Below are 13,794 nucleotides of genomic sequence, written 5' to 3'. Positions count from 1 at the left end.
GCATTTAACCAAATTACTTTCTTCTTAGAATCTGTACGATTTAGGGTGTAAGTTAAGCTCATCTCACAAAGATACCCAAAACTCCAGTGTCTTCGACGAGATGGGCCTGTGTTTCTCTGTTGTGGAACGAACCAGAGGCAGGTAGGTGGTCTGAGGAGGCAGGCAGCCTGCTCTGCTCCACACCGTCACCCCGGGGGACCCAGGTACTTCCTCTCCTGGTACTCCACCATCTCCTCTAGTGTGCTGTGTGTCAGTGTGGTCCGGACGGTCTCACCAGTACCTCTGTGGGAAAGGGAGAAAGGAGAGAGGAAGACAAGCTGCTTCTCTTAAAGTGCTTTCCCAGTGGCTAAAACTCCATCATTTTTAGATCCACCTAGCTGCCAGGGAGCCTGGGTGATGCATTCTCTAGCTGGGTGACTCCATGCCCAGCTAAAACATGGGGGTTTCTGTTGCGAAGAGAAAGAAGGGAAGAATGAATTTGGGTACCAGGGAGTAGTCTCTGCCATAGAACCCTACTCAGAGGACTGAATGCATGTGAGGCCTTGGGGTAGCTGTGCCTGAGAAGCAGAGACAGAAGGCTCAAGGTTGGTAGTGCTAGCCTAGGCCCCAAGGGGTCCTGTTGGACACCGTGCCCAACAAGGCATGACTAAGCACAGATATACCACTGGACTCTCCTAAAAATGCTGACTCAGCCATATGCACATTTCTCGGGACCCTTAGTCAGTAAGTAGCCTTCTCCATTCCCATATTCCCAAGACCTCTGGTTTGAGGCGTATGAGAGGAAAATGTGTTGGAAACTGTAATCCACCAGGTAGAGTTTCCTGGAAATTCCAGGACCTATGTTCAGAGGCTTTTTGCTCACAGAAAATGAACTTTTTCAAAGGAACCAAAGGAGGGGCTTTGGTTAGCTTCCTAGAAATTAATTTATGGTGGATTTTCCAGGTTCTCCTCCCTCTGGTTGACCAGTACTTCACCAATCACCATCTCTACTTCCTGTCATCCCCCCTGAAGCCCCTTAGCAGCAGCGGCTATGCCTCTCATAAGGAGAAAGAAATGGTGGCCAGGTGAGTCTACGAAAGAGAGGCCGTGGTGGCAATGTGCTTTGTATAAAACCCCAGATTCCTAGAGACTCAATGGTGAATCTTTCAGAGAAATGAACGGTGGCCTAGTGATGGGTAGCACAGAGGTTTTGGTTATCATCTTGGTTTTAAAAGTATTTATATTCATATTTATCTGTATTATTTTGGCAACCAAGAGAAGTGCGCTGTTTGGAGGTATCAGTAGGGCTTGGAAAAAAATTTATGTACTCAGATCAACTTTTATCCTGAAATAACATTTAGAAAAAGGCGAAATCAATCCTAAAGCTTGAACAAGCAAACACACAACATTGAGAAGAAACAGATTAATGCTGTTTTCAATCCCATTCTTATCAGGCTTTTTTAGTTTAAATTTGTTTTAAAGAATCCAATCTTACAAATCCTATTGTGGGTGATCTGATATTTGAAATCCAGAGCAGCACAATTCAATTTAAATTCCAAATAGGAAAAAAAAAAAAGTTCCTCAGGAGCACCAGCCTCCATCCTCCTTGCTGTAGGCATAACATGTGGGCACCTCAAGAGAGAGAATGCTTTAGGATCAGACTAAAAGATGGATTCCACCATGCCTCTGGTCTTGTCCGGATTTGATCGGGAATGACAGGGAATGAGTTAGACCTCTAAATAGCAAAGAGTTAAGAATTATATTGGAAGCAGGGCGCCTGGGTGGCTCAGTTGGTTAGGCGACTGCCTTCAGCTCAGGTCATGATCCTGGAGTCCCAGGATCAAGTCCCACATCGGGCTCCCTGCTCCGCAGGGAGTCTGCTTCTCCCTCTGACCCTCTTCCCTCTCGTGCTCTCTATCTCTCATTCTCTCTCTCTCAAATAAATAAATAAAATCGTTAAAAAAATTTAAAAAAAGAAAAGAATTATATTGGAAGCAGTCAGCTCTTTCCCTAACAGCCATGGATGGTGGACAGCATACAGTGTACTTTCTAAAGGCCCACCCACTAAATATCACCATCCTCATGAGGACAGTCAGCCTCAGGATTTAGCAAACACTTATTAAGCCCAGAGCTAACAGCTGGTTTTTCCTCCTTACACAAGTGGGCAGTAACTCTTGCATATCATTGTGAACCATCACCATGCTCTAAGAACTGCCTATATATTCTCTCCATTTTACAGATGAGGACACTGAGGTTTGCCCAAAGTGACCCAGGTAGTAAGTTAGGGCAAGAATGAAAGTCCTCTCTAGCCGCATGGAGTGCCATTTTCTCTGCAGTCATTACTTAACCTCATTTTTTAAGAAAGGAGGAGCCCATGCTGTCAAAATGAGATGCACTTAGCATCAGTTGCTGGCCAAAGATTTCCTAAATATGTTCAGGATGCACCGGTATATTCTGTAAGAAGTTCGGGAAATGAGGGGCAAAGTGAGATAATCAGACAATCCAACAGAGGGCAGGTGTGTCTATCTTCTTCATCTATTTTTGTGAGATTGTTAATTCATGGAAATGTAACATTTGTTCAGCCAGGCACCATTTGTCACGGCTGGAAGACAAGCTGCATCTGATCAGCCTTGCAAATAGCTTCCAGATCCATCGGTGTGCTTGCCACCCTCCCACAGAAGCTGTAGCATCTGCACCAAATGTTCACACCTCCAGACCCTTCTTGTCCACATCTTTCCCCTCCACCCCACCTCTTCTGCATCTGCTGCCAATCACCAGGGCTACCATACTCTCTCCCCTGTGGTCCCTTTGATTTGTCACTTGCAAATTCTGAGATGGGGAGGCACCTGGGAACTCTGGCCCCTCGCAACACTGGGCTAAGGACAAGAAGGGGCCTTTGAAAACCTCAGGTCCTGGCCTAGGCATGCCTGGGCAAGCACTTCTGACAGCAAGCAGAGCCCTGTTAGTATGAGGATCAAACAATTCCACCATCTGCTTTAGTTAGAAAAACGTTACTTTGTATTTATACAGAGCATGTGTCTGCTTTGAGGCATTTCACCAGAAATATCTGCGTTGATCAGCCCCTAATTCTAAAGACTAAGAGGATCTTGTGATTACTCCCTACTTACAGATGATAAAAGCAAGGCCCAGAGCAGTTAAGTGGCTTCACCGGGACAGCCCAGCTAGTCATAGCAGAGCCGCGGGGCTCATGTTCCTCCAGGCTCTCTCCCTCCCCCAAGTCCATGATTTTTTTTTTTAATCAAATACATAGCGCTTTAAAAAGTGGACACAATGGGAAGAGCAAAAAAGCAGTCCCTGTTTAATTTCACACTAGCAGGCTGTCAAGTTTCTGTTAACTTATTCTGAGTTCTCTGAAGCTCTAGGCCAGGGTTTCCAGCTTATTCCCACTGCAGAAATAAATGACTGCGCACAGGGGACTTTAGCTGTGATTGTCCAGTAGACAGCTCAGTAGACTCCGGGTGTTAATTGAAAACCATTGAAAGGTGAGCAAGTTTATTTTTTTTTAAGTTTTTATTTAAATTCCAGTCAGTTAACAAACTGTAGTGTAATACTAGTTTCATGTGTACAGTATAGTGATTCAACACTTGAGGACATAAAGGTGAGCAAGTTCTGATCTCCGCCAACACTCAGGATGTGTTTCTTCTCCGTTTGAGCTGTTCCCGAAAAGAATTCTGCCCCGTGTGAGTCAGGAAGCCCTCGACAAGCTATGAATGAGAGAGACTGGGAAGGACTTCAGCTCAGTCTCAGCTTGAGAAACCCCTGGCCCGTAGCAGGTGTTTTTAGTCTACCTTCCCCTCTGTGTTCCACCAGGAAGGACCGCTTGCTGAAGGCATTACAAAGTTCTTGCCTTAGCTGGGCCAGTGTCACATAGGGTCAGAGTTCTGAGCAGCCTCGTCCCCAGAGCCATTGACAACACAGGTCACATCATGGCCATGGTGGGTAAGGGTCCATCAGTGGCATGTTCAGAAACATTTATAGAGCTCCTTCCTAACTGCACAAGGCTCTCTACTAGATGCCACAGAAAGCAGAACGCTCAGATACAGATGGATTCATTTCCTTATCAAGGGGTTCCATGATAGAAAAGATGAGCGAAAGCATGGGGTAGGGTCAAAAAGCACCACAAGCATAGCAGATGGGCTTTCCTAGCCTCCAGGGAGGAGCACAGCTAGGAAGCCACTCGGTCAGGCCCATCAACTAATAGGAATTAACAGAGAAAAGCAATTTCCCAAAATGGCTTTGTCCAACACCATATCCCCCATCCCTGAACCATTCATTTTCTTCTGTTCCCACCTGCTTGCCCACCTCCCATCTAAAGCTTCCCACCACCAGTGTAGGCTGCAAAATGGTTTGCAACCTGTTGCAACAGTGGAACATGCACGATCCTTGTCAGAATCCTCGTGTATTCCTGAATGTCATCCAGATGAATGTGTCAGCACATGGTACTCTATAGCAAGGGATGGTTTGCAATAACCTGGTCACTGCAAAAATACTGCAGTTGTTGCAGAAGGATTATTTTCTGTGAGTTTGGGGCTGCCTCCAGGGTGCCTTCGTGACTCTCCAACAAGACAGCGGGGAGCACAGATTTTCCTAGTGTGGTCCAGGGGAGTCTTGGAGAGGAACACAATGCATTTTCCTAGAGATCCATTCTGCGCTCTTTGATATAAAGCGTGGAGGCCTGGGGGAGGGAGGGTACAAACCAGTCCTCGGATTTCTGTGCCTTTCCCACTCACCTTCTTTTCTGCTTCAGCCTCTTCTGCAAACTCGCTGCTCTTGTTCGACACAGGATTTCCCTCTTCGGTAAGTGAAGAGAAGTATTGCTGAAAGCCTCACTCCTCCCTATAATTATCCTTAACTTGCATTTTGCCTTCACGTCGAGTGCCTGTAGACAACCTGAGCCTTAGGATGAAGGTGTCACCTAAATTTGCCATAGAAAATTGGTCTGAAGTATGATAAATGACCTCTTTACCCCTTAAAGAGCTCAAATTTTCCACACCAATGAATGTTTTAAGTTCTGCCTCTAACATCCATCAAACAGCAGATGTGTCGGGCCAGAGATAAATGCATTGTCCCCACACAGAGATCTGACACTTCGTGTGTTGGTGGTTAATTATGCTGGGCTGCAGTTTGTGCATATTGAGAAGGTTGCATTTAAAAGACAGGCTGAAGGATCTGGGGAGTCACCGGTGATATTTTTGGTTCTAGGCAGCGATTCTACTACAATGGTGAGCTGTCTTCACATCCTAGCTCAGACACTTGACACAAGGTAAGTCTGCCCAGTTTTTTCCAGTAGTTTCTCAAGACTCACTCTCTGACCCCCTCTTCTCACTCACTGTATAGAAGAGAAGACGTGTCCCTGCTCTGCAGGAGCCGGGGGCGGGGGGCACAGGAAGGAGATGAATCTAGCCTGACATTAGTACTCTCCATCTCTCCACTCACATGATGGAGAGCCACTGTCATGACATGTGCTGCACGCTAAAAGCTGAGCATTTGATCAATTCTTCTTTTCCTGAGAAATTCATCTTTCAGAAGATAAAATATGTAATAGAGCAGAGTGCCACTTTGTCCCTCATTCTCCACGAAAAAAAAGGAAAAGCTAGCTACCTGATGGGTGGCGAGGCCATAAACACCCTGGGAGAGGGGAACCGTAACATTCTGAATCCCAAGCAGCCAAAGAGGGAGGTGCAGGGTTATGTAATAAAAAGATCAGAGACAAAGATGTGTTTGGACCCATGGCCTGAGGGTCTTGCAGGAAAGATGGCTGAAAGGGAAAGAAGTCTTAACAAATGTATGTGTAAGTTCCAGTAATGTAAGCGTAAATGATCTGATGAGATGAGGAAGAGGAGGAGTGGCAAGGACAGACAGGGAGCTCGCTTTCACACACTCATCAAGCAGAGCCCCTTGTCAAAGTTGGGAGAAGGACTGTATGCAGAAGAGAAACCAACTGAAGGAATGGCCACAAGATGAAAACCTACCAACTAAGAATGGGTACCAAAAAAAGTTAAGGATAATTAAAGGGGATTTGAGGGGTCTATACCCCTAGAACAAGAAACAAACATGGTGATATTAGGACAGCACAAATTCGTGGGATCAGGCCAAGGCACCCCAGAGGATTCAGATCCCTTGCAGCTAGGAAGAGAAATCTTGACTCCCAGGAGCATGTAGCCTGCCTTGGGAGAGAGTTCCCCCTGCCCTCTTTTTTTAAATGCAGGTCAGCGTGTTTGATCATCATTCCTGACAAAACCCAAGACTAGAAAGTTATGAAGACAGCTCATGATTCTTCACAGGCTAGGAGCAAGCCTCCCTGACTTCATTTCTTTGTTTTTATTTTTCTGGTGGGTTGGATGATTATCCTGAAAATGCTGTAGATAAAAAACATCTGTTCTTGAAGCAAGCCTGTCGTAATCTTGTGAATAAGATGTTGAAATATGGAAAATAATAGTTGACTTGTTAGCTTTGCTCCATTTCTAAGTTTTATAAAATAGTTTTGAGGGGAGGCTAATCTCCATTCCCACAGGGCACATTCTGTAGTTGTTCTCCACCCCCCCCCCAGTGGTCTGATGAAGCTGTCTGTTTTAAAGGGGGCTTTCTGTCCCTCTTTCCTTCCCTTCTCCAAGCTAGGACATCCCTGCAAGCTAATAGAAATCTAAACTTCAGGTGACTTCTTTGTTCCCTGTAAGAGGTCCTGCATCATGGGAGAGCTAATATTTCTAGCTACTCCTTATAAAAGTAGCTTATCCCGTAATTAACTCTAAGAAAAACTCACCTCTCCTTCCTTCTAATTAGATATTTACAGAGGGGGGCTCTTGGGTGGCTCAGTCATTAAGCATCCGCCTTTAGCTCAGGTCATGATCCCAGGGTCCTGGGATCGAGCCCCGCATTGGGCTCCCTGCTCCGTGGGAAGCCCGCTTCTCCCTCTCCCACTCCCCCTTTTGTGTTCCCTCTCTCGCTGTGTCTCTCGCTGTCAAATAAATAAAATCTTTTTTTAAAAAAAGATATTTACAGAGGAATGTAGCCAACTGGGACACTATACTGATAAAGGATGACTAAACTCAGTTTCATTCTAAACCCTCTTCTGTATTTCCTGAACAGTGGAGCGCTAATTCCATCCTACAGAGAATACCATCCTGTTGTCAGCCCCCCTTGGGATTGTGTGATCCAGGTGACTCCCTGGATGCCAACTGTTCTCTCCACTTCTGACTCAGTGTTTTCAGTTGACTAGAGTGTCAGATGTCTGCTGGGTTAAACTACAGGTCACCAGTTTCATGAAGGGGGTTGGCCAAAGGTTTGGATTATGATTATGCTTCTGGTCTTGAACATCGTTTGCTTACAGGACGGTCATGAAGTCAGGCTCAGAGTTGGTCAAGGCCGGGTTACGAGCATTCTTTGAAAGTGCTGCAGAAGACTTAGAGAAGACTTCAGAAAACCTGAAGCTGGGGAAGTTTACCCATTCCAGAACGCAGATTAAAGGCGTGTCTCAGAATATTAACTATACCACGGTGGCTCTGCTCCCCATTTTGACGTCCATCTTTGAGCACGTTGCTCAGCATCAGTTTGGGGTGGATTTACTCTGTGAGTCCTATTACTGTCTATTGTGGATTTCTATGCACGTGGCCCCAGATAAGAAGTGTGTGACTCATTCACTTGAGTTGACCTTGAAAGTAGAACGGAGTGATAATTATTCCATGCTATTTTCTTCTTAGGTTTAAAAATGAAATAATAAATACTTAGAGGAGGAGAAATCCTCCAATTTGAGTATATAATATTTCATCTTTTCCCCACTATTATTCAGGACCAGAATTTTCCACCCACTGGCTTAGCTGTCAGCCATTGTGTTCCCACTTAATTTGAAAAGGTTATCTGAGTAATCCAGCAGGGGATATAGGGATATAGGTTCACTCCCAGGGTTTTTCAGATACCAATTTTCCTGTTAAGAAGCCCTAATTTATTCATTGGATACCAGGAGCAAAGGAAAGCTGCTAACATTTCATTATCTGAGCCTTCAGAAGAAGACCATAGTCAGTTAGTTTTATTTCAATTTGCATTTAGTACCACATATTGCCCCCTAGAGCAAATATTCTGCCACCAAGCTCAGTTTCACGCTTTAAATGTTGGCACATGATTTAATTCAATTTAACCAACTGTTGATAGCTGACGCTGTGACTGCTATATCCCTGAACAAATGAAAATCAGTTATTTCCATGGAGGAGGGCAGAGGGATGGGGGAGCATCCAAACTCATTATGTCATGTCATGGAAAGAATGCCCTTCCTTATTGAAAACCTAAAAATTAAATTAGTTCTCATTATGTGCAATTAGTCCCTGCCTTATTATGAGTTCCAGACATTGAAGGAGCATGTAGCCGATGGATTCAACTCTGTGGATTCCTAAGTGGAAAATGCCCTTCCCTCAGGAAAACATGGCACAATCATGATATGATTGAATTGTTTTTTGAAAAATGTCCATCAGAGAACTTGGGACAGGTGGACATGAGAAATTTTGGTCTATCTCTAAAGAGGTAGGGATGTTCTACATGTCTTCCTAGGAAATTAACAAAAGACTCATTCAAACTTCAGATGTCTTGCATTCTTCCTTTCAAAGGAAGGAGATATTACTATATATAAAACTTAACTATAGTGTTCCCCCCGCCATTGGAAAAAAAAATCCCATATGAGTCTCGTTGGTCAAATGATTTCTTTCCCTGAGAAGCAATGCGATTCACATCAAAAGCCCACAAAGGAACAGAGATGACTCAGTGGAGGGCGTTCTCCTGTCAGTGGGTTCTCCCCCAGTTCAGTAACCAGCATCTGGGGAGAAAGGGACTATATCGTGCGGGGGTGGGGGAAGGCTGGGGGGCTCAGTGCGGGGTGCATGCACTGCCTTTAGCCCCTGGGTCATGCCAGCACGTGTTTTCTGTTGGACCCTTTCCTTGTGCCCAAGGTGAAGTGCTGGGATTGAAGCATGGTAATGACTGCTCTTTTTTGTTCTTTCCAGTAGGTGATGTGCAGATTTCATGCTACCACATACTGTGCAGCCTCTACTCCCTTGGGACTGGAAAGAATATCTATGTTGAAAGGTAATTAGTGAACAAAAGAGGCTTACACGTGCAAGACTTAGAAAAATGTTACAGTCTTTCAACACTTAACAACATCTTTTCAGTACAGCAAAATCAAAATGCTCACTGAAATGGGATGGTGATTCTGAGCCTAGGTCATTAAATGTTTATGGCAATATTAAAATGTAGTGAGGCTATTGAGATTTATGACTTCTGTGGAGCTAAGTTAAAAAGAAAACCACAGGCCCAAATTGGCTTTACTTGGGCCAGGCCAAGTCACCAAAACAGGGCTTAATACCTAATCTCATTGCAGTTTCTTATTTTTTTTTAAGATTTTATTTATATATTAGAGAGAGAGTACAAGAGAGAGCACGAGCAAGGTGGAGGGGCAGAGGGAGACGGAGAAGCGGACTCCCCGCTGAGCAGGGAGCCCCATGTGGGGCTCCATCCCAAGACCAGGATCCCAGAATCTTGACCTGAGCCAAAGGCAGACGCTTAACCCAAGGTGCCCCCTTAATTGCAGTTTCAACCTCCTGTAGAAATCTAAATCTTTTTTTTTTAAGATTATTTATTTATTTATTTGAGAGAGAGAATGAGATAGAGAGAACATGAGAGGGGGGAGGGTCAGAGGGAGGAGCAGACTCCCTGCTGAGCAGGGAGCCCGATGCGGGACTCGATCCCGGGACTCCAGGATCATGACCTGAGCCGAAGGCAGTCGCTCAACCAACTGAGCCACCCAGGCGCCCCAGAAATCTAAATCTTAACTGGTAAGTCTAATAGGTGCCAATGAGGTAATCTGTCATAAGGGTCCTCTCTGTCCCCTAAAGGAAGATGAGGTAATCTGCAGGATAAGACCCCCAGGTCTTCCCCCTGAGGGAAAGCTACCTCGCCTGGACCAAACTTTTCTTTTTTTTCTTTGGCTTCTGACTTTGTTGTCCCACTCTTCTTCCTGTAAAAACTTTCCATTTTGTACCATCTCCTCCAAGCACCCCGCTACTTGCTAGATGGGATGTTGCCAGATTCATGAATCACTTAAAGACAGTGAGAGCTTCAGATTTACTCAGTGGAATTTTGTTTTTTAACAGATAGCTGGTAAATGTATGTAACTGGAGAAGCAATACTGTATAGCCAAGCTAAATCATGTGCTAGTGACCAAAGAACGTTGAAGAAATGTCTATTTCTTCATAATCACAGCTTCCAAATAGCTTTCAGAGTTCCTGTGGTTAAAGCTTGCAGAAAAACTCAAGGGACATGAGGCTGTTACTTTAGCGTTTAATGAGTTTCTATGTGATACAACCCTGGACCTTTACCATTCTCGGCTGTCAGATTAGCTCTGGTTTTAAACAAGTGCACATTTTGGAAGCAGAAATGCAATTCAGAAATCTTGAATCCAAACAAGCCGATCCAATTCCGAAAGGAAACCACTATTAACAATTTGGTGTATGTCATTTCAGATATATTCTACACATGTACATTCGTACACATGTGGGATCATAATATCCATATTGCTTTGCAACTTTGTCCTGTTGGATGAAGCTAAAAAACTGAATTCCTTTACCATTCAACTCCTATTTTTAGATTTATTATTTAGATAAAATGTCATTACCTTTCTACTTTAAAAAGGTAAGCAAATTTAGTACACTTGTATTCCTAGCTGTACTTTCTGCCTTTCCTTTTTTGCTCTATAATTTCTTAAAACAGGGACTCCTGGGTGGCTCAGTTGGTTAAGCCTCCAACTATTGATTTTGGCTCAGGTCATGATCCCAGAGTCATGGGATTGAGCCCTGCATTGGGCTTTGCCCTGGGCATGGAGCCTACTTAAGATTCTCTCTCCCTCTCTCTCTCTGCCCTCCCCCCCAACTCCCCCCCCCCCCCGCACTCACACACACACACATGTGTGCTCTCTCGCTCTCTCTCTAAAATCATAATAATTTCTTATAACATTTACATTCTATTCTAGAACCAATATTTCCTGAGTTGTTTGTTTACCTTACTTTGTATTGTAATGATTCACCAAATAGCCAATCCTTTTGAACCATGACTTTCCCATTCCAAATTTTTTATTTTGTTTTGTGTCTTGGTTGGCCAGATTCATCATTAAGTATTTGTTTCTGTAAGAGTTCTTAGATACTCTTGAATCCTTGCATATTTTGGAATATTACCCCTTTGACTTTGTGAAAAATTTCTGTGGTATAAAATCCTTGGGTCATAATTTTTTTTGCCTCAGAAGCATGTAGACTTTGCTTCTTTGTATTCTGACAATGCACCCTAGGCCAGGTGATTTACTGACTTATACATGACTTTGCAGTGGGAGGGGAAAAACTGGCTGTTTGTTGGATTCCTTCTTCAGTCCTGAAGCTCAGTAAGTTCCTATAACATGTTCCAGGATGTGCTTATTCTGTATCAGTCCCCTCTGCTTCTCCTCAGAACTTAATATGCCCCCTCAGTATTCAGAACTGGGTCTTCCATTTTTTACAAATCTTTCACTTTATTATGTAATTGTGGAGGGGGGTTCCCTAGCTGTTATTGAGGGAGAGGTTGTATTTGTTGGCTTTTCCTTAATCTTCCACATTTCTCATTTTCTCCCAAGTACTGTTAGCTAGTTGCTCTTTCCTGTTTTGGGTTTGTAAGGTAATTCTCAAACTTTCTCCATGTTCCTGACTCTCTTTATTTTCTTTATTTTCTGTGAATGTATCAAAAAGAATTTTTCTGTATTTTTTTCCTGGATAATTCTTCCTCAGAACCATGTTTCTCATCTACTTCTTGATCATTAGCTAATTGCTAGTTTTCAAGAATGAAAAAGAGCATGTGTGCACATGTGTGTTTGTGGGGTGGTGGTGTGTGTTGAAGGAGTGTATGAGGAAGAAACATCCTCCAGCTTCACATCTGACAAACTGGCTCAGGACTCCCTCACTCTGCCCACAGTGCCTTTAGCACTAGAGTGCATCCACCTCTAGCCTTTGGTGTCTCCCCCAACAAAAGTAAGCAAGTGGCCCAGGTGAGAGGTCACAGGTAAAATTTTTAGTGCAACCTAAAGACATAGGGCTTTTGTATAGTCATTTAAATTAGGTTTATTCCAGGTGCCTGGGTGGCTCAGTCAGTTAAGCATCTGCCTTCAGCTCAGGTCATGATCCCAGGGTCTTGGATCTAGTCCCACATCGGGCTCCCTGCTCATTGGGGAGCCTGCTTCTCCCTCTCTCTCTTTCCCTCTCCCTGCTGCTCCCCCCGCTTGTGCATGCACTGTCTCTGTCAAATAAATTAATTAAATATTTTTTAAAAATAAATTTTTAAAAAAGTAGGTTTATTCCAGCCAGTAGAGGACTTGAGTCAGCAGCTACAGGACAGGTTACTTCTCGCTCTTGCACTCTACTTCCCGTCCAGTGGCTTCTCCAGGCTCGGAGTCCAGGTCACAGGAATGATGGCATGTACACTTCTTCCCTACTCTGTCCTGCCTGCCTCTCTGCAGTATGAACCTGGTCCTGCATCCCCAGCAGGTCTCCCTGCACCCCCCCCACACACATACCCTTCATTGTTTCAAGCACAAGTTCATATTCTAGGCCCCTCAGAATCCCCGTATTTACTTCCAGAGATTTCTACACTCTGCTCTTAGCCCAGAAAGTATGTTTCAGTTTCAGCGTCCCCACTTGATTTGGTCCATACTTTGTGGCTTGACGTTATCACACATTTTCTCATTTCAGCAAAGATCCCAATGTCTTCCCAATTTTTTCCCCATTTCTTGTGTGCTTTAGGGAGGAAACTTCAGTCAAAAACACCATTTCTCTGCCATCTTTTGCTAAAGTGGCTAATGAATGTCTGCAGGGTTGTAAGGGAACCACTAAATATTTGGTTTCCAGCTACAGCTTGCGTGTGCATTGTGGATGGGAGACTCTAGACACCTCAGTGACAGGGTTGACGGTAAAGAAAAGAAAGTCATTGAAACAGAATAGAGACCTTTCTTTTGGGATATGTTCCACTTGAGACAACACTGAGATCACTGACAAGTAGAGTTTTCAACAAATTTTCAGCAAAAAAGTAAAGGCTTATGCATTTAACCACAGAGAATACTTGCCTTCTTTGATGGGGAGATACTTTGTTCACAACATTTGAGGGGGGTTGGTCAAGAAGCGAAACTTGGAAATTGATTGAACCATTGGAACCTTCATTTTATTTCAAATGAAAACTGTTTTTCCCCTTCACACTTTAGAGACATTTCTTCCTTCCTGTCCTGCCGCCTATGACCAGTTGTTTCTGACCAAACATTGCACACCTTCCCTAAGCCTCTGAGGGGACTCGTGTTGCTCATCTAGAGCCGTGGCCTGCCTCAGCTTTCTGCCCCTCTTCTACATATTACTTCCTCTCCTTAGCATCCTTTGGAACATACATGAAGGAACTCCCAAAATTGCAAAACACCAGATAGGTACAAGGCATAATTCTTATTACCATGATGACTTTTACTCTGCCTGGATCTCTAACAATAGACATTTGAGAGGTTAGATCTGGATCCGTGGAAATAAAATCAAGAGATGGACAAGGAGAGCCTGCAACTTATCAAATTAGAAAGTAACAAAAATTGAAATATAAATCACACCCTCTTCAACCTGTCACCATTGACGAAGTTTTACTGTATGAAAGATACTGTGCTAGGCAGTAAGAACTGAATTGGAAAGGGAAAGAGAGTTCCATATCCAGTGAACAGACTCCTCAAGTAGACCCTTTGGTTGCTGGAGCTGTTTCAATAGCCCT

At 44.0% G+C, this 13,794-nt stretch overlaps 1 protein-coding gene across 1 annotated transcript in view; it reads left to right on the top strand.

Moving 5' to 3' along the window:
• RYR3 (ryanodine receptor 3) overlaps window positions 1–13,794 on the top strand; it is a 518,087-nt gene that overhangs the window by 427,776 nt on the left and 76,517 nt on the right. Inside the window, exons 60-64 of the mRNA XM_073877464.1 lie at window positions 943–1,064; window positions 4,748–4,797; window positions 5,203–5,263; window positions 7,331–7,569; window positions 8,991–9,072. Of these exons, the coding sequence (XP_073733565.1) occupies window positions 943–1,064; window positions 4,748–4,797; window positions 5,203–5,263; window positions 7,331–7,569; window positions 8,991–9,072 (554 nt within the window). The remainder of the gene's footprint in view (window positions 1–942; window positions 1,065–4,747; window positions 4,798–5,202; window positions 5,264–7,330; window positions 7,570–8,990; window positions 9,073–13,794) is intronic.

This window comes from Callorhinus ursinus, unplaced genomic scaffold, assembly GCF_003265705.2.
Source record: "Callorhinus ursinus isolate GAN/ISIS: 27379988/994484 unplaced genomic scaffold, GSC_fseal_2.0 scaffold25, whole genome shotgun sequence".
Taxonomy (NCBI): Eukaryota; Metazoa; Chordata; class Mammalia; order Carnivora; family Otariidae; genus Callorhinus; species Callorhinus ursinus.
This window is presented reverse-complemented; position numbering and strand designations above follow the sequence as displayed.